This window comes from Coregonus lavaretus (assembly GCF_964263955.1).
Source record: "Coregonus lavaretus genome assembly, contig: HAP1_SCAFFOLD_322, whole genome shotgun sequence".
Classification (NCBI taxonomy): domain Eukaryota; kingdom Metazoa; phylum Chordata; class Actinopteri; order Salmoniformes; family Salmonidae; genus Coregonus; species Coregonus lavaretus.
Genome location: NW_028163312.1, coordinates 355,255 through 374,742, shown reverse-complemented (window position 1 = coordinate 374,742; position 19,488 = coordinate 355,255). Strand labels below are relative to the sequence as shown.

General features: G+C 45.9%; 1 protein-coding gene across 1 annotated transcript in view; it reads right to left on the bottom strand.

Moving 5' to 3' along the window:
* Positions 1–19,488, bottom strand: part of dlec1 (DLEC1 cilia and flagella associated protein) — a gene marked incomplete at both ends in the record, with an annotated part of 160,429 nt that overhangs the window by 53,854 nt on the left and 87,087 nt on the right. The window contains 4 exons of the mRNA XM_084193099.1: positions 760–827; positions 2,700–2,891; positions 14,725–14,843; positions 18,070–18,180. Of these exons, the coding sequence (XP_084049225.1) occupies positions 760–827; positions 2,700–2,891; positions 14,725–14,843; positions 18,070–18,180 (490 nt within the window). The remainder of the gene's footprint in view (positions 1–759; positions 828–2,699; positions 2,892–14,724; positions 14,844–18,069; positions 18,181–19,488) is intronic.

Here is a 19,488-nt window from a genome sequence, read left to right as displayed (position 1 = left end):
TGTCAGTAGATACAGGAACACACAGTCAAAACACGGTTCAAACCCTGTCAGTAGATACAGGACAACACAGTCAAAACACGGTTCAAACCCTGTCAGTAGATACAGGAACACGCAGTCAAAACACGGTTCAAACCCTGTCAGTAGATACAGGAACACGCAGTCAAAACACGTTTCAAACCCTGTCAGTAGATACAGGAACACGCAGTCAAAACACGGTTCAAACCCTGTCAGTAGATACAGGAACACGCATTCAAAACACGGTTCAAACCCTGTCAGTAGATACAGGAACACGCAGTCAAAACACGGTTCAAACCCTGTCAGTAGATACAGGAACACGCAGTCAAAACACGGTTCAAACCCTGTCAGTAGATACAGGAACACGCAGTCAAAACACGGTTCAAACCCTGTCAGTAGATACAGGAACACACAGTCAAAACACGGTTCAAACCCTGTCAGTAGATACAGGAACACGCAGTCAAAACACGGTTCAAACCCTGTCAGTAGATACAGGAACACACAGTCAAAACACGGTTCAAACCCTGTCAGTAGATACAGGAACACGCAGTCAAAACACGGTTCAAACCCTGTCAGTAGATACAGGAACACGCAGTCAAAACACGGTTCAAACCCTGTCAGTAGATACAGGACCACACAGTCAAAACACGGTTCAAACCCTGTCAGTAGATACAGGAACACGCAGTCAGTATTCAGGGGATGAAACATGAAATGATTTCTGTGTAAAGTAATACTAGTGTGTACCTTCCTGTGCCTTGACCTCTACTTTCTCAGCTTGGACAGAGTGTAATGGCTTCCTTACATGCAGGCCCCTGAAACACAAAGTCAATGCATACGTTAACATAATAGAGGTGAGTCATAAGTACAGTGCCTTGCTAAAGTATTCATCCCCCTTGGTGTTTTCCTATTTTGTTGCATTACAACCTGTAATTTAAAGGGATTTTTATTTGGATTTCATGTAATGGACATACACAAAATAGTCCAAATTGGTGAAGTGAAATGAAAAAAATTACTTGTTTCAAAAAATTCAAAATAATATATAACTGAAAAGTGGTGTGTGCATATGTATTCACCCCCTTTGCTATGAAGCCCCTAAATAAGATCTGGTGCAACCAATTACCTTCAGAGGTCACATAATTAGTTAAATAAAGTCCACCTGTGTGCACTCTAAGTGTCACATGATCTCAGTATATATACACCTGTTCTGAAAGGCCCCAGAGTCTGCAACACCACTAAGCAAGGGGCACCACCAAGCAAGCTGCACCATGAAGACCAAGGAGCTCTCCAAACAGGTCAGGGACAAAGTTGTGGAGAAGTACAGATCAGAGTTGGGTTATAAAAAAATATCAGACACTTAGAACATCCCACGGAGCACCATTAAATCCATTATTTAAAAAATGGAAAGAATATGGCACCACAACAAACCTGCCAAGAGAGGGCCGCCCACCAAAACTCACGGACCAGGCAAGGAGGGCATTAATCAGAGAGGCAACAAAGAGACCAAATATATTTTTTTACATTTTAGTCAAAGATAACCCTGAAGGAGCTGCAAAGCTCCACAGCAGAGATTGGAGTATCTGTCCATATGACCACTTTAAGCCGTACACTCCAGAGCTGGGATTTACAGAAGAGTGGCCAGAAAAAAGCCATTGCTTAAAGAAAAAAATAAGCAAACACGTTTGGTGTTCGCCAAAAGGCATGTGGGAGACGCCCTGAAATATGGAAGAAGGTACTCTGGTCAGATGAGACTAAAATTGAGCCTTTTGGCCATCAAGGAAAACGCTATGTCTGGCGCAAACCCAACACCTCTCATCACCCCGAGAACACCATCCCCACAGTGAAGCATGGTGGTGGCAGCATCATGCTGTGGGGATGTTTTTCATCGGCAGGGACTGGGAAACTGGTCAGAATTTAAGGAATGATGGCGCTAAATACAGGGAAATTCTTGAGGGAAACCTGTTTCAGCCTTCCAGAGATTTGAGACTGGGACAGAGGTTCACCTTCCAGCAGGATAATGACCCTAAGTATACTGCTAAAGCAACACTCAAGTGGTTTAAGGGGAAACGTTTAAATGTCTTAGAATGGCCTAGTCAAAGCCCAGACCTCAATCATATTGAGAATCTGTGGTATGACTTAAAGATTGCTGTACACCAGCGGAACCCATCCAACTTGAAGGAGATGGAGCAGTTTTGTCTTGAAGAATGGGCTGAAATCCCATTGGCTAGATGTGCCAAGTTTATAGAGACATGCCCCAAGAGACTTGCAGCTGTAATTGTTGCAAAAGGTGGCTCTACAAAGTATTGACTTTGGGGGGGTGAATAGTTATGCACGCTCAAGTGTTCTGATTTTTTTGTCTTATTTCTTGTTTGTTTCACAATAAAAAATATTTTGCATCTTCAAAGTGGTAGGCATGTTGCGTAAATCAAATGATACAAACCCCCCAAAGAATACTTTCGCAAGCCTCTGTATTTATTAAATGCAAACAATTCAAAGAAAACACTAATGCATGAAACACATGAACAGATGGTTTAGAGGATACTAACCTAACGTAGCAGGCGTAAAGACATGTCTAAGCGGAGTCACATCCGGTTTTCAGGTAACGGAAGCTGTGTTGAAGATACTGTATCCCTGAGACCTGGATGCTAGCCATCTCATAGGCTAAGAAAATACAGACGTTACTGTACCTCTGCTGTGATTGGCCGGCTGGTGGTGAGGGGGCGTGTCCAGTGAAGTACTCTGCCTCCAGGGTGAAGGGGGCTGGGATAGCCGTGTGATTGGTTATAACCAGCTGCTTGGTGATTGGTCGCTTCAACAGGACGTTGTCTCCAAAGTCCAGCACCAACGATGCAGCAGGGTCCTCTTCATCTAATCCAGGACTGGAGGGAAGACACACATCATCTAACATCAATTTGGCTTGATCGACGTTGGAAAATGAAATACTGCTTGCTGATTGGCCAAAGGACGCTCAATAGACAAGCTACAGCATGATACACCAGTCACTAGCTAGCCCTTGATCATGACTCTCAGTTCCACTACATTACACATAAGAGTCATTGGACGAAGCCTTGATCATGACTCTCAGTTCCACTACATTACACATAAGAGTCATTGGACGAAGCCTTGATCATGACTCTCAGTTCCACTCCATTACACATAAGAGTCATTGGACGAAGCCTTGATCATGACTCTCAGTTCCACTCCATTACACATAAGAGTCATTGGACGAAGCCTTGATCATGACTCTCAGTTCCACTACATTACACATAAGAGTCATTGGACGAAGCCTTGATCATGACTCTCAGTTCCACTACATTACACATAAGAGTCATTGGACGAAGCCTTGATCATGACTCTCAGTTCCACTCCATTACACATAAGAGTCATTGGACGAAGCCTTGATCATGACTCTCAGTTCCACTCCATTACACATAAGAGTCATTGGACGAAGCCTTGATCATGACTCTCAGTTCCACTACATTACACATAAGAGTCATTGGACGAAGCCTTGATCATGACTCTCAGTTCCACTCCATTACAAATAAGAGTCATTGGACGAAGCCTTGATCATGACTCTCAGTTCCACTACATTACACATAAGAGTCATTGGACGAAGCCTTGATCATGACTCTCAGTTCCACTCCATTACACATAAGAGTCATTGGACGAAGCCTTGATCATGACTCTCAGTTCCACTCCATTACACATAAGAGTCATTGGACGAAGCCTTGATCATGACTCTCAGTTCCACTACATTACACATAAGAGTCATTGGACGAAGCCTTGATCATGACTCTCAGTTCCACTCCATTACACATAAGAAGAGTCATTGGACAAAGGCGTCTTCTGTACGGGGGAGTTTTGTTAAGAGCCACGAACATTAACACGCATCGCTTCCGGTTTTGGACCTTATCTTTCATATCAGCGAGAAACAATCTTCAAAAACAAAAGGTTAAATTGATACACACCTTTATAGGGTAAGTGTTCCCACACGGCCAGATGGACAACAGACAGAAGACAGAGGGACCACCTGTTCTAGTTAGCTACCTAGCAGGCTCCGAACAATGCCTCCAGAAACATGTTGTCACTAAAATAACTGTTGGCTGCAACGGTGATGAAACCGGTTAAAACAGAGTACATTAAGTGTGTATGTTGCGTATGTGTGTATGTGATATGAAAGTAGAAGGATTGATGTTTCTAGAACCGTACCGCAATTGAGAATCGATTCAGGTTTATATGTATTTGTCTGTTTTGGCTGCCAGAGCCAGTCTACCTGAAAATAACAATGTTCTTGCTCCTAAAGAGAACACCTTTAGAAAAAAGGGTTCTTCGGCTCTCCCCATAGGAGAACCCTTTTTGGTTCCAGGTAGAACTCTTTTGACAGTAGGGCAAGTACCAGTCTCTAGGTGGACAGTAGGACAGGTACCAGTCTCTAGGTAGACAGTAGGACACGTACCAGTCTCTAGGTAAACAGTAAAACAGTAGGACAGGTACCAGTCTATAGGTAGACAGTAGGACAGGTACCAGTCTATAGGTAGACAGTAGGACAGGTACCAGTCTATAGGTAGACAGTAGGACAGGTACCGGTCTCTAGGTAGACAGTAGGACAGGTACCAGTCTATAGGTAGACAGTAGGACACGTACCAGTCTCTAGGTGGACAGTAGGACAGGTACCAGTCTATAGGTAGACAGTAGGACACGTACAAGTCTCTAGGTGGACAGTAGGACAGTAGGACAGGTACCAGTCTATAGGTAGACAGTAGGACAGGTACCAGTCTATAGGTAGACAGTAGGACACGTACCAGTCTCTAGGTGGACAGTAGGACAGTAGGACAGGTACCAGTCTATAGGTAGACAGTAGGACACGTACCAGTCTCTAGGTGGACAGTAGGACAGTAGGACACGTACCAGTCTCTAGGTGGACAGTAGGACAGGTACCAGTCTCTAGGTGGACAGTAGGACAGTAGGACACGTACCAGTCTCTAGGTGGACAGTAGGACAGGTACCAGTCTCTAGGTGGACAGTAGGACAGTAGGACACGTACCAGTCTCTAGGTGGACAGTAGGACAGGTACCAGTCTCTAGGTGGACAGTAGGACAGTAGGACACGTACCAGTCTCTAGGTGGACAGTAGGACAGGTACCAGTCTCTAGGTAAGCAGTAGGACAGGTACCAGTCTCTAGGTAAGCAGTAGGACAGGTACCAGTCTCTAGGTAGACAGTAGGACACGTACCAGTCTATAGGTAGACAGTAGGACAGGTACCAGCCTCTAGGTGGACAGTAGGACAGGTACCAGTCTATAGGTAGACAGTAGGACAGGTACCAGTCTATAGGTAGACAGTAGGACAGGTACCAGCCTCTAGGTGGACAGTAGGACACGTACCAGTCTCTAGGTGGACAGTAGGACAGGTACCAGTCTCTAGGTAGACAGTAGGACACGTACCTGTCTATAGGTAGACAGTAGGACAGGTACCAGTCTATAGGTAGACAGTAGGACAGGTACCAGTCTCTAGGTAAGCAGTAGGACAGTAGGACAGGTACCAGTCTCTAGGTAGACAGTAGGACACGTACCAGTCTCTAGGTAGACAGTAGGACACGTACCAGTCTCTAGGTGGACAGTAAGACACGTACCAGTCTCTAGGTAGACAGTAGGACAGGTACCAGTCTATAGGTAGACAGTAGGACACGTACCAGTCTCTAGGTAAACAGTAGGACAGTAGGACAGGTACCAGTCTATAGGTAGACAGTAGGACACGTACCAGTCTCTAGGTGGACAGTAGGACAGTAGGACACGTACCAGTCTCTAGGTGGACAGTAGGACAGGTACCAGTCTCTAGGTGGACAGTAGGACAGTAGGACACGTACCAGTCTCTAGGTGGACAGTAGGACAGGTACCAGTCTCTAGGTGGACAGTAGGACAGTAGGACACGTACCAGTCTCTAGGTGGACAGTAGGACAGGTACCAGTCTCTAGGTGGACAGTAGGACAGTAGGACACGTACCAGTCTCTAGGTGGACAGTAGGACAGGTACCAGTCTCTAGGTAAGCAGTAGGACAGGTACCAGTCTCTAGGTAAGCAGTAGGACAGGTACCAGTCTCTAGGTAGACAGTAGGACACATACCAGTCTATAGGTAGACAGTAGGACAGGTACCAGCCTCTAGGTGGACAGTAGGACAGGTACCAGTCTATAGGTAGACAGTAGGACAGGTACCAGTCTATAGGTAGACAGTAGGACAGGTACCAGCCTCTAGGTGGACAGTAGGACACGTACCAGTCTCTAGGTGGACAGTAGGACAGGTACCAGTCTCTAGGTAGACAGTAGGACACGTACCTGTCTATAGGTAGACAGTAGGACAGGTACCAGTCTATAGGTAGACAGTAGGACAGGTACCAGTCTCTAGGTAAGCAGTAGGACAGTAGGACAGGTACCAGTCTCTAGGTAGACAGTAGGACACGTACCAGTCTCTAGGTAGACAGTAGGACACGTACCAGTCTCTAGGTGGACAGTAGGACACGTACCAGTCTCTAGGTGGACAGTAGGACAGGTACCAGTCTCTAGGTAAGCAGTAGGACAGTAGGACAGGTACCAGTCTCTAGGTAGACAGTAGGACACGTACCAGTCTATAGGTAGACAGTAGGACACATACCAGTCTCTAGGTGGACAGTAGGACAGGTACCAGTCTCTAGGTAAGCAGTAGGACAGTAGGACAGGTACTAGTCTCTAGGTAGACAGTAGGACACGTACCAGTCTATAGGTAGACAGTAGGACAGGTACCAGTCTATAGGTAGACAGTAGGACAGTAGGGCAAGTACCAGTCTCTAGGTGGACAGTAGGACAGGTACCAGTCTCTAGGTGGACAGTAGGACAGGTACAAGTCTATAGGTAGACAGTAGGACAGTAGGGCAAGTACCAGTCTCTAGGTGGACAGTAGGACAGGTACCAGTCTCTAGGTGGACAGTAGGACAGGTACAAGTCTATAGGTAGACAGTAGGACAGTAGGGCAAGTACCAGTCTCTAGGTAGACAGTAGGACAGGTACCAGTCTCTAGGTAGACAGTAGGACAGTAGGACAGGTACCAGTCTATAGGTAGACAGTAGGACAGTAGGACACGTACCAGTCTCTAGGTAGACAGTAGGACAGGTACCAGTCTCTAGGTAGACAGTAGGACAGTAGGACACATACCAGTCTCTAGGTAGACAGTAGGACAGTAGGACAGGTACCAGTCTCTAGGTAGACAGTAGGACAGTAGGACACGTACCAGTCTCTAGGTAGACAGTAGGACAGTAGGACACGTACCAGTCTCTAGGTAGACAGTAGGACAGTAGGACACGTACCAGTCTCTAGGTAGACAGTAGGACAGTAGGACACGTACCAGTCTCTAGGTAGACAGTAGGACAGTAGGACACGTACCAGTCTATAGGTAGACAGTAGGACAGTAGGACAGGTACCAGTCTATAGGTAGACAGTAGGACACGTACCAGTCTCTAGGTAGACAGTAGGACAGTAGGACAGGTACCAGTCTATAGGTAGACAGTAGGACAGGTACAAGTCTATAGGTAGACAGTAGGACAGTAGGGCAAGTACCAGTCTCTAGGTAGACAGTAGGACAGGTACCAGTCTCTAGGTAGACAGTAGGACAGGTACAAGTCTATAGGTAGACAGTAGGACAGTAGGGCAAGTACCAGTCTCTAGGTAGACAGTAGGACAGGTACCAGTCTATAGGTAGACAGTAGGACAGGTACCAGTCTCTAGGTAGACAGTAGGACACGTACCAGTCTCTAGGTAGACAGTAGGACACGTACCAGTCTCTAGGTAGACAGTAGGACACGTACCAGTCTCTAGGTAGACAGTAGGACAGTAGGGCAAGTACCAGTCTCTAGGTAGACAGTAGGACACGTACCAGTCTCTAGGTAGACAGTAGGACAGTAGGAAAGGTACCAGTCTATAGGTAGACAGTAGGACAGTAGGACACATACCAGTCTCTAGGTAGACAGTAGGACAGTAGGACACGTACCAGTCTCTAGGTAGACAGTAGGACACGTACCAGTCTCTAGGTAGACAGTAGGACAGGTACCAGTCTATAGGTAGACAGTAGGACAGTAGGGCAAGTACCAGTCTCTAGGTAGACAGTAGGACAGTAGGACACGTACCAGTCTCTAGGTAGACAGTAGGACAGGTACCAGTCTATAGGTAGACAGTAGGACAGTAGGGCAAGTACCAGTCTCTAGGTAGACAGTAGGACAGGTACCAGTCTCTAGGTAGACAGTAGGACAGTAGGACACGTACCAGTCTCTAGGTAGACAGTAGGACACGTACCAGTCTATAGGTAGACAGTAGGACAGGTACCAGTCTCTAGGTAGACAGTAGGACAGTAGGACACGTACCAGTCTCTAGGTAGACAGTAGGACAGTAGGACACGTACCAGTCTATAGGTAGACAGTAGGACAGGTACCAGTCTCTAGGTAGACAGTAGGACAGTAGGACACGTACCAGTCTCTAGGTAGACAGTAGGACAGTAGGGCAAGTACCAGTCTCTAGGTGGACAGTAGGACAGGTACCAGTCTCTAGGTAGACAGTAGGACAGTAGGACAGGTACCAGTCTCTAGGTAGACAGTAGGACAGTAGGACACGTACCAGTCTATAGGTAGACAGTAGGACAGTAGGACACGTACCAGTCTCTAGGTAGACAGTAGGACAGGTACCAGTCTCTAGGTAGACAGTAGGTCAGTAGGACACGTACCAGTCTCTAGGTAGACAGTAGGACAGTAGGACATGTACCAGTCTATAGGTAGACAGTAGGACACGTACCAGTCTCTAGGTAGACAGTAGGACAGTAGGACAGGTACCAGTCTATAGGTAGACAGTAGGACAGTAGGGCAAGTACCAGTCTCTAGGTAGACAGTAGGACAGGTACCAGTCTCTAGGTAGACAGTAGGACAGTAGGACAGGTACCAGTCTCTAGGTAGACAGTAGGACAGTAGGACACGTACCAGTCTATAGGTAGACAGTAGGACAGTAGGACACGTACCAGTCTCTAGGTAGACAGTAGGACAGGTACCAGTCAATCAATCAATCAATCAATTTTATTTTATATAGCCCTTCTTACATCAGCTAATATCTCGAAGTGCTGTACAGAAACCCAGCCTAAAACCCCAAACAGCTAGTAATGCAGGTGTAGAAGCACGGTGGCTAGGAAAAACTCCCTAGAAAGGCCAAAACCTAGGAAGAAACCTAGAGAGGAACCAGGCTATGAGGGGTGGCCAGTCCTCTTCTGGCTGTGCCGGGTGGAGATTATAACAGAACCATGCCAAGATGTTCAAAAATGTTCATAAGTGACAAGCATGGTCAAATAATAATCAGGAATAAATCTCAGTTGGCTTTTCATAGCCGATCATTAAGAGTTGAAAACAGCAGGTCTGGGACAGGTAGGGGTTCCATAACCGCAGGCAGAACAGTTGAAACTGGAATAGCAGCAAGGCCAGGCGGACTGGGGACAGCAAGGAGTCACCACGGCCGGTAGTCCCGACGTATGGTCCTAGGGCTCAGGTCTCTCAGTTGGCTTTTCATAGCCGATCATTAAGAGTTGAAAACAGCGGGTCTGGGACAGGTAGGGGTTTCGTAACCGCAGGCAGAACAGTTGAAACTGGAATAGCAGCAAGGCCAGGCGGACTGGGGACAGCAAGGTGTCAGCATGCCCGGTAGTCCTGACGTATGGTCCTAGGGCTCAGGTTCTCAGAGAGAAAGAGAGAACGAGAGAATTAGAGAGAGCATACTTAAATTCACACAGGACACTGGATAAGACAGGAGAAGTACTCCAGGTATAACCAACTAACCCCAGCCCCCCGACACATAAACTACTGCAGCATAAATACTGGAGGCTGAGACAGGAGCGGTCCGGAGACACTGTGGCCCCATCCGAAGAAACCCCCGGACAGGGCCAAACAGGAAGGATATAACCCCACCCACTCTGCCAAAGCACAGCCCCCGCACCACCAGAGGGATATCCTCAACCACCAACTTACAATCCTGAGACAAGGCCGAGTATAGCCCACAGAGGTCTCCACCACAGCACAAACCAAGGGGGGGCGCCAACCCAGACAGGAAGATCACGTCAGTAACTCAACCCACTCAAGTGACGCACCCCTCCTAGGGACGGCATGAAAGAGCACCAGCAAGCCAGTGACTCAGCCCCTGTAACAGGGTTAGAGGCAGAGAACCCCAGTGGAGAGAGGGGAACCGGCCCGGCAGAGACAGCAAGGGCTGTTCGTTGCTCCAGAGCCTTTCCGTTCACCTTCACACTCCTGGGCCAGACTACACTCAATCATATGACCTACTGAAGAGATAAGTCTTCAGTAAAGACTTAAAGGTTGAGACCGAGTCTGCGTCTCTCACATGGGTAGGCAGACTGTTCCATAGAAATGGAGATCTATAGGAGAAAGCCCTGCCTCCCGCTGTTTGCTTAGAAATTCTAGGGACAATTAGGAGGCCTGCGTCTTGTGACCGTAGCGTACGTATTGGTATGTACGGCAGGACCAACTCGGAAAGATAGGTAGGAGCAAGCCCATGTAACGCTTTATAGGTTAACAGTAAAACCTTGAAATCAGCCCTTGCCTTAACAGGAAGCCAGTGTAGGGAAGCTAGCACTGGAGTAATATGATCAAATTTCTTGGTTCTAGTCAGGATTCTAGCAGCCGTATTTAGCACTAACTGAAGTTTATTTAGTGCTTTATCCGGGTAGCCGGAAAGTAGAGCATTGCAGTAGTCTAACCTAGAAGTAACAAATGCATGGATTAATTTTTCTGCATCATTTTTGGACAGAACATTTCTGATTTTTGCAATGTTACGTAGATGGAAAAAAGCTGTCCTTGAAACAGTCTTGATATGTTCGTCAAAAGAGAGATCAGGGTCAAGAGTAACGCCGAGGTCCTTCACAGTTTTATTTGAGACGACTTTACAACCATCAAGATGAATTGTCAGATTTAACAGAAGATCTCTTTGTTTCTTGGGACCTAGAACAAGCATCTCTGTTTTGTCCGAGTTTAAAAGTAGAAAGTTTTCAGCCATCCACTTCCTTATGTCTGAAACACAGGCTTCTAGCGAGGGCAATTTTGGGGCTTCACCATGTTTCATTGAAATGTACAGCTGTGTGTCATCCGCATAGCAGTGAAAGTTAACATTATGTTTTCGAATAACATCCCCAAGAGGTAAAATATATAGTGAAAACAATAGTGGTCCTAAAACGGAACCTTGAGGAACACCGAAATGTACAGTTGATTTGTCGGAGGACAGACCATTCACAGAGACAAACTGATATCTTTCCGACAGGTAAGATCTAAACCAGGCCAGAACTTGTCCGTGTAGACCAATTTGGGTTTCCAGTCTCTCCAAAAGAATGTGGTGATCGATGGTGTCAAAGGCAGCACTAAGGTCTAGTAGCACGAGGACAGATGCAGAGCCTCGGTCTGACGCCATTAAAAGGTCATTTACCACCTTCACAAGTGCAGTCTCAGTGCTATGATGGGGTCTAAAACCAGACTGAAGCATTTCGTATACATTGTTTGTCTTCAGAAAGGCAGTGAGTTGCTGCGCAACAGCTTTTTCTAAAATTTTTGAGAGGAATGGAAGATTCGATATAGGCCGATAGTTTTTTATATTTTCCGGGTCAAGGTTTGGCTTTTTCAAGAGAGGCTTTATCACTGCCACTTTTAGTGAGTTTGGTACACATCCGGTGGATAGAGAGCTGTTTATTATGTTCAACATAGGAGGGCCAAGCACAGGAAGCAGCTCCTTCAGCAGTTTAGTAGGAATAGGATCCAGTATGCAGCTTGAAGGTTTAGAGGCCATGATTATTTTCATCATTGTGTCAAGAGATATAGTACTAAAACACTTAAGTGTCTCTCCCGATCCCAGGCCCTCGCAGAGCTGTGCAGATCCAGGACAGCTAAGCCCTGGAGGAATACGCAGATTCAAAGAGGAGTCCGTAATTTGCTTTCTAATGGTCATGATCTTTTCCTCAAAGAAGTTCATGAATTTATTACTGCTGAAGTGAAAGCCATCCTCTCTTGGGGAATGCTGCTTTTTAGTTAGCTTTGCAACAGTATCAAAAAGAAATTTTGGATTGTTCTTATTTTCCTCGATTAAGTTGGAAAAGTAGGATGATCGAGCAGCAGTGAGGGCTCTTCGGTACTGCACGGTACTGTCTTTCCAAGCTAGTCGGAAGACTTCCAGTTTGGTGTGGCGCCATTTCCGTTCCAATTTCCTGGAAGCTTGCTTCAAAGCTCGGGTATTTTCTGTATACCAGGGAGCTAGTTTCTTATGACAAATGTTTTTCGTTTTTAGGGGTGCAACTGCATCTAGGGTATTGCGCAAGGTTAAATTGAGTTCCTCAGTTAAGTGGTTAACTGATTTTTGTCCTCTGACGTCCTTGGGTAGGCAGAAGGAGTCTGGAAGGGCATCAAGGAATTTTTGTGTTGTCTGAGAATTTATAGCATGACTTTTGATGCTCCTTGGTTGGGGTCTGAGCAGATTATTTGTTGCGATTGCAAACGTAATAAAATGGTGGTCCGATAGTCCAGGATTTTGTGGAAAAACATTAAGATCTACAACATTTATTCCATGGGACAAAACTAGGTCCAGAGTATGACTGTGGCAGTGAGTAGGTCAGGTACCAGTCTCTAGGTAGACAGTAGGTCAGTAGGACACGTACCAGTCTCTAGGTAGACAGTAGGACAGTAGGACATGTACCAGTCTATAGGTAGACAGTAGGACACGTACCAGTCTCTAGGTAGACAGTAGGACAGTAGGACAGGTACCAGTCTATAGGTAGACAGTAGGACAGTAGGACAGGTACCAGTCTATAGGTAGACAGTAGGACAGTAGGACACGTACCAGTCTCTAGGTAGACAGTAGGACAGTAGGACATGTACCAGTCTATAGTTAGACAGTAGGACAGTAGGACACGTACCAGTCTCTAGGTAGACAGTAGGACAGTAGGACACGTACCAGTCTCTAGGTAGACAGTAGGACACGTACCAGTCTCTAGGTAGACAGTAGGACAGGTACCAGTCTATAGGTAGACAGTAGGACAGTAGGGCAAGTACCAGTCTCTAGGTAGACAGTAGGACAGTAGGACACGTACCAGTCTCTAGGTAGACAGTAGGACAGGTACCAGTCTATAGGTAGACAGTAGGACAGTAGGGCAAGTACCAGTCTCTAGGTAGACAGTAGGACAGGTACCAGTCTCTAGGTAGACAGTAGGACAGTAGGACACGTACCAGTCTCTAGGTAGACAGTAGGACACGTACCAGTCTATAGGTAGACAGTAGGACAGGTACCAGTCTCTAGGTAGACAGTAGGACAGTAGGACACGTACCAGTCTCTAGGTAGACAGTAGGACAGTAGGACACGTACCAGTCTATAGGTAGACAGTAGGACAGGTACCAGTCTCTAGGTAGACAGTAGGACAGTAGGACACGTACCAGTCTCTAGGTAGACAGTAGGACAGTAGGGCAAGTACCAGTCTCTAGGTGGACAGTAGGACAGGTACCAGTCTCTAGGTAGACAGTAGGACAGTAGGACAGGTACCAGTCTCTAGGTAGACAGTAGGACAGTAGGACACGTACCAGTCTATAGGTAGACAGTAGGACAGTAGGACACGTACCAGTCTCTAGGTAGACAGTAGGACAGGTACCAGTCTCTAGGTAGACAGTAGGTCAGTAGGACACGTACCAGTCTCTAGGTAGACAGTAGGACAGTAGGACATGTACCAGTCTATAGGTAGACAGTAGGACACGTACCAGTCTCTAGGTAGACAGTAGGACAGTAGGACAGGTACCAGTCTATAGGTAGACAGTAGGACAGTAGGGCAAGTACCAGTCTCTAGGTAGACAGTAGGACAGGTACCAGTCTCTAGGTAGACAGTAGGACAGTAGGACAGGTACCAGTCTATAGGTAGACAGTAGGACAGTAGGACACGTACCAGTCTCTAGGTAGACAGTAGGCCACGTACCAGTCTCTAGGTAGACATTAGGGCAAGTACCAGTCTCTAGGTAGACAGTAGGACAGTAGGACAGGTACCAGTCTATAGGTAGACAGTAGGACAGTAGGACAGGTACCAGTCTATAGGTAGACAGTAGGACACGTACCAGTCTCTAGGTAGACAGTAGGACACGTACTAGTCTATAGGTAGACAGTAGGACAGTAGGCCAGGTACCAGTCTCTAGGTAGACAGTAGGACAGTAGGACACGTACCAATCTCTAGGTAGACAGTAGGACAGTAGGGCAAGTACCAGTCTCTAGGTAGACAGTAGGACAGGTACCAGTCTCTAGGTAGACAGTAGGACAGTAGGACACGTACCAGTCTTTAGGTAGACAGTAGGACAGGTACCAGTCTATAGGTAGACAGTAGGACACGTACCAGTCTCTAGGTAGACAGTAGGACAGTAGGACACGTACCAGTCTCTAGGTAGACAGTAGGACACGTACCAGTCTCTAGGTAGAAAGTAGGACAGTAGGACAGGTACCAGTCTATAGGTAGACAGTAGGACAGTAGGACACGTACCAGTCTCTAGGTAGACAGTAGGACAGTAGGACATGTACCAGTCTATAGGTAGACAGTAGGACAGTAGGACACGTACCAGTCTCTAGGTAGACAGTAGGACAGTAGGACACGTACCAGTCTCTAGGTAGACAGTAGGACAGTAGGACACGTACCAGTCTCTAGGTAGACAGTAGGACACGTTGAGTCTCTGGGCTTTAGAAAAGAATCCCAGAACCAGAGGATCTTTCATGCCTGTCACCTCACACAACGCTGATACCTCACTCAACTCCATCTAGAGGGAAGGACAGGGACAGAGATATATCAGTCACTCTTAGTATAGAGCTATGTTTAGTGTCCAGGGAAGGACAGGGACAGAGAGACATCAGTCACTCTTAGTATAGAGCTATGTTTAGTGTCCAGGGAAGGACAGGGACAGAGATATATCAGTCACTCTTAGTATAGAGCTATGTTTAGTGTCCAGGGAAGGACAGGGACAGAGATATATCAGTCACTCTTAGTATAGAGCTATGTTTAGTGTCCAGGGAAGGACAGGGACAGAGATATATCAGTCACTCTTAGTATAGAGCTATGTTTAGTGTCCAGGGAAGGACAGGGACAGAGAGACATCAGTCACTCTTAGTATAGAGCTATAGAGTGTCCAGTGGATGATAGATACTTACATCCCAGAGCAGTGCATAATGTACACTAACATCAGCCTGAACTGTAGTATACTAACATCAGCCTGAACTGTAGTGTACTATCATCAGCTTGAACTGTAGTGTACTAACATCAGCCTGAACTGTAGTGTACTAACATCAGCCTGAACTGTAGTATACTAACATCAGCCTGAACAGTAGTATACTAACATCAGCCTGAACTGTAGTGTACTAACATCAGCCTGAACTGTAGTATACTAACATCAGCCTGAACTGTAGTATACTAACATCAGCCTGAACTGTAGTGTACTAACATCAGCCTGAACTGTAATATACTAACATCAGCCTGAACTGTAGTATACTAACATCAGCCTGAACTGTAGTGTACTAACATCAGCCTGAACTGTAGTATACTAACATCAGTCTGAACTGTAGTGTACTAACATCAGCCTGAACTGTAGTGTACTAACATCAGCCTGAACTGTAGTGTACTAACATCAGCCTGAACTGTAGTATACTAACATCAGCCTGAACTGTAGTGTACTAACATCAGCCTGAACTGTAGTGTACTAACATCAGCCTGAACTGTAGTATACTAACATCAGCCTGAACTGTAGTATACTAACATCAGCCTGAACTGTAGTATACTAACATCAGCCTGAACTGTAGTGTACTAACATCAGCCTGAACTGTAGTATACTAACATCAGTCTGAACTGTAGTGTACTAACATCAGCCTGAACTGTAGTGTACTAACATCAGCCTGAACTGTAGTGTACTAACATCAGCCTGAACTGTAGTATACTAACATCAGCCTGAACTGTAGTATACTAACATCAGCCTGAACTGTAGTATACTAACATCAGCCTGAACTGTAGTGTACTAACATCAGCCTGAACTGTAGTATACTAACATCAGTCTGAACTGTAGTGTACTAACATCAGCCTGAACTGTAGTGTACTAACATCAGCCTGAACTGTAGTGTACTAAAATCAGCCTGAACTGTAGTGTACTAACATCAGCCTGAACTGTAGTGTACTAACATCAGCCTGAACTGTAGTGTACTAACATCAGCCTGAACTGTAGTGTACTAACATCAGCCTGAATTGTAGTACACTAACATCAGCCTGAACTGTAGTATACTAAAATCAGCCTGAACTGCAGTATACTAACATCAGCCTGAACTGTAGTATACTAACATCAGCCTGAACTGTAGTATACTAACATCAGTCTGAACTGTAGTATACTAACATCAGCCTGAACTGTAGTATACTAACATCAGCCTGAACAGTAGTATACTAACATCAGCCTGAACTGTAGTATACTAACATCAGCCTGAACTGTAGTATACTAACATCAGTCTGAACTGTAGTGTACTAACATCAGCCTGAACTGTAGTATACTAACATCAGCCTGAACTGTAGTATACTAACATCAGCCTGAACTGTAGTATACTAACATCAGTCTGAACTGTAGTGTACTAACATCAGCCTGAACTGTAGTATACTAACATCAGCCTGAACTGTAGTATACTAACATCAGTCTGAACTGTAGTATACTAACATCAGCCTGAACTGTAGTATACTAACATCAGCCTGAACTGTAGTATACTAACATCAGCCTGAACTGTAGTATACTAACATCAGCCTGAACTGTAGTGTACTAACATCAGCCTGAACTGTAGTATACTAACATCAGCCTGAACTGTAGTATACTAACATCAGCCTGAACTGTAGTATACTAACATCAGCCTGAACTGTAGTATACTAACATCAGTCTGAACTGTAGTATACTAACATCAGCCTGAACTGTAGTATACTAACATCAGCCTGAACTGTAGTATACTAACATCAGCCTGAACTGTAGTGTACTAACATCAGCCTGAACTGTAGTATACTAACATCAGCCTGAACTGTAGTGTACTAACATCAGCCTGAACTGTAGTATACTAACATCAGTCTGAACTGTAGTGTACTAACATCAGCCTGAACTGTAGTATACTAACATCAGCCTGAACTGTAGTGTACTAACATCAGCCTGATCTGTAGTATACTAACATCAGCCTGAACTGTAGTGTACTAACATCAGCCTGAACTGTAGTGTACTAACATCAGCCTGAACTGTAGTGTACTAACATCAGCCTGAACTGTAGTGTACTAACATCAGCCTGAATTGTAGTACACTAACATCAGCCTGAACTGTAGTACACTAAAATCAGCCTGAACTGTAGTATACTAACATCAGCCTGAACTGTAGTATACTAACATCAGCCTGAACTGTAGTATACTAACATCAGCCTGAACTGTAGTATACTAACATCAGCCTGAACTGTAGTATACTAACATCAGTCTGAACTGTAGTATCCTAACATCAGTCTGAACTGTAGTATACTAACATCAGCCTGAACTGTAGTATACTAACATCAGTCTGAACTGTAGTGTACTAACATCAGCCTGAACTGTAGTATACTAACATCAGCCTGAACTGTAGTATACTAACATCAGCCTGAACTGTAGTATACTAACATCAGCCTGAACTGTAGTATACTAACATCAGCCTGAACTGTAGTATACTAACATCAGCCTGAACTGTAGTATACTAACATCAGCCTGAACTGTAGTATACTAACATCAGTCTGAACTGTAGTATACTAACATCAGCCTGAACTGTAGTGTACTAACATCAGCCTGAACTGTAGTATACTAACATCAGCCTGAACTGTAGTATCCTAACATCAGCCTGAACTGTAGTATACTAACATCAGCCTGAACTGTAGTATACTAACATCAGCCTGAACTGTAGTATACTAACATCAGCCTGAACTGTAGTGTACTAACATCAGCCTGAACTGTAGTATACTAACATCAGTGTGAGCTGTGAAGGTCACGGTGACGTCCATCTTGGCGTTGGGTCCCAGAGTTCCAGAGGAGGGAGTGAAACTAGCCGAGCACAGAGGCGCCTGCTGGCCCTGGAGCTGACGGTGGGAGGGAGGAATGGGGGACAGAAGGAGGGGAGAAGAGAGAGGGGAGGAAGGGAGAGGGGAGGAGGGAGGAATGGGGGACAGAAGGAGGGGAGAAGAGAGAGGGGAGGAAGGGAGAGGGGAGGAGGGAGGAATGGGGGACAGAAGGAGGGGAGAAGAGAGGGGGGAGGAAGGGAGAGGGGAGGAGGGAGGAATGGGGGACAGAAGGAGGGGAGAAGAGAGAGGGGAGGAAGGGAGAGGGGAGGAGGGAGGAATGGGGGACAGAAGGAGGGGAGAAAACATTACATTTACGTCATTTAGCAGACGCTCTTATCCAGAGCGACTTACAAATTGAAAAAGAGAGGGGAGGAAGGGAGAGGGGAGGAACACAGATGGAATAGATTAGATACTCTAGCAGCAACACTAGCAGATAACCTACCATGGGCCAGGTGTAGTGAACAGGTAGATAACCTACCATGGGCCAGGTGTAGTGAACAGGTAGATAACCTACCATGGTCCAGGTGTAGTGAACAGGTAGATAACCTACCATGGTCCAGGTGTAGTGAACAGGTAGATAACCTACCATGGTCCAGGTGTAGTGAACAGGTAGATAACCTACCATGGTCCAGGTGTAGTGAACAGGTAGATAACCTACCATGGTCCAGGTGTAGTGAACAGGTAGATAACCTACCATGGTCCAGGTGTAGTGAACAGGTAGATAACCTACCATGGGCCAGGTGTAGTGAACAGGTAGATAACCTACCATAGTCCAGGTGTAGTGAACAGGTAGATAACCTACCATGGTCCAGGTGTAGTGAACAGGTAGATAACCTACCATGGTCCAGGTGTAGTGAACAGGTAGATAACCTACCATGGGCCAGGTGTAGTGAACAGGTAGATAACCTACCATGGTCCAGGTGTAGTGAACAGGTAGATAACCTACCATGGTCCAGGTGTAGTGAACAGGTAGATAACCTACCATGGTCCAGGTGTAGTGAACAGGTAGATAACCTACCATGGGCCAGGTGTAGTGAGCAGGTAGATAACCTACCATGGTCCAGGTTTAGTGAACAGGTAGATAACCTACCATGGTCCAGGTGTAGTGAACAGGTAGATAACCTACCATGGGCCAGGTGTAGTGAACAGGTAGATAACCTACCATGGGCCAGGTTTAGTGAACAGGTAGATAACCTACCATGGGCCTGGGTAGTGAACAGGTAGATAACCTACCATGGGCCAGGTGTAGTGAACAGGTAGATAACCTACCATGGTCCAGGTGTAGTGAACAGGTAGATAACCTACCATGGGCCAGGTTTAGTGAAC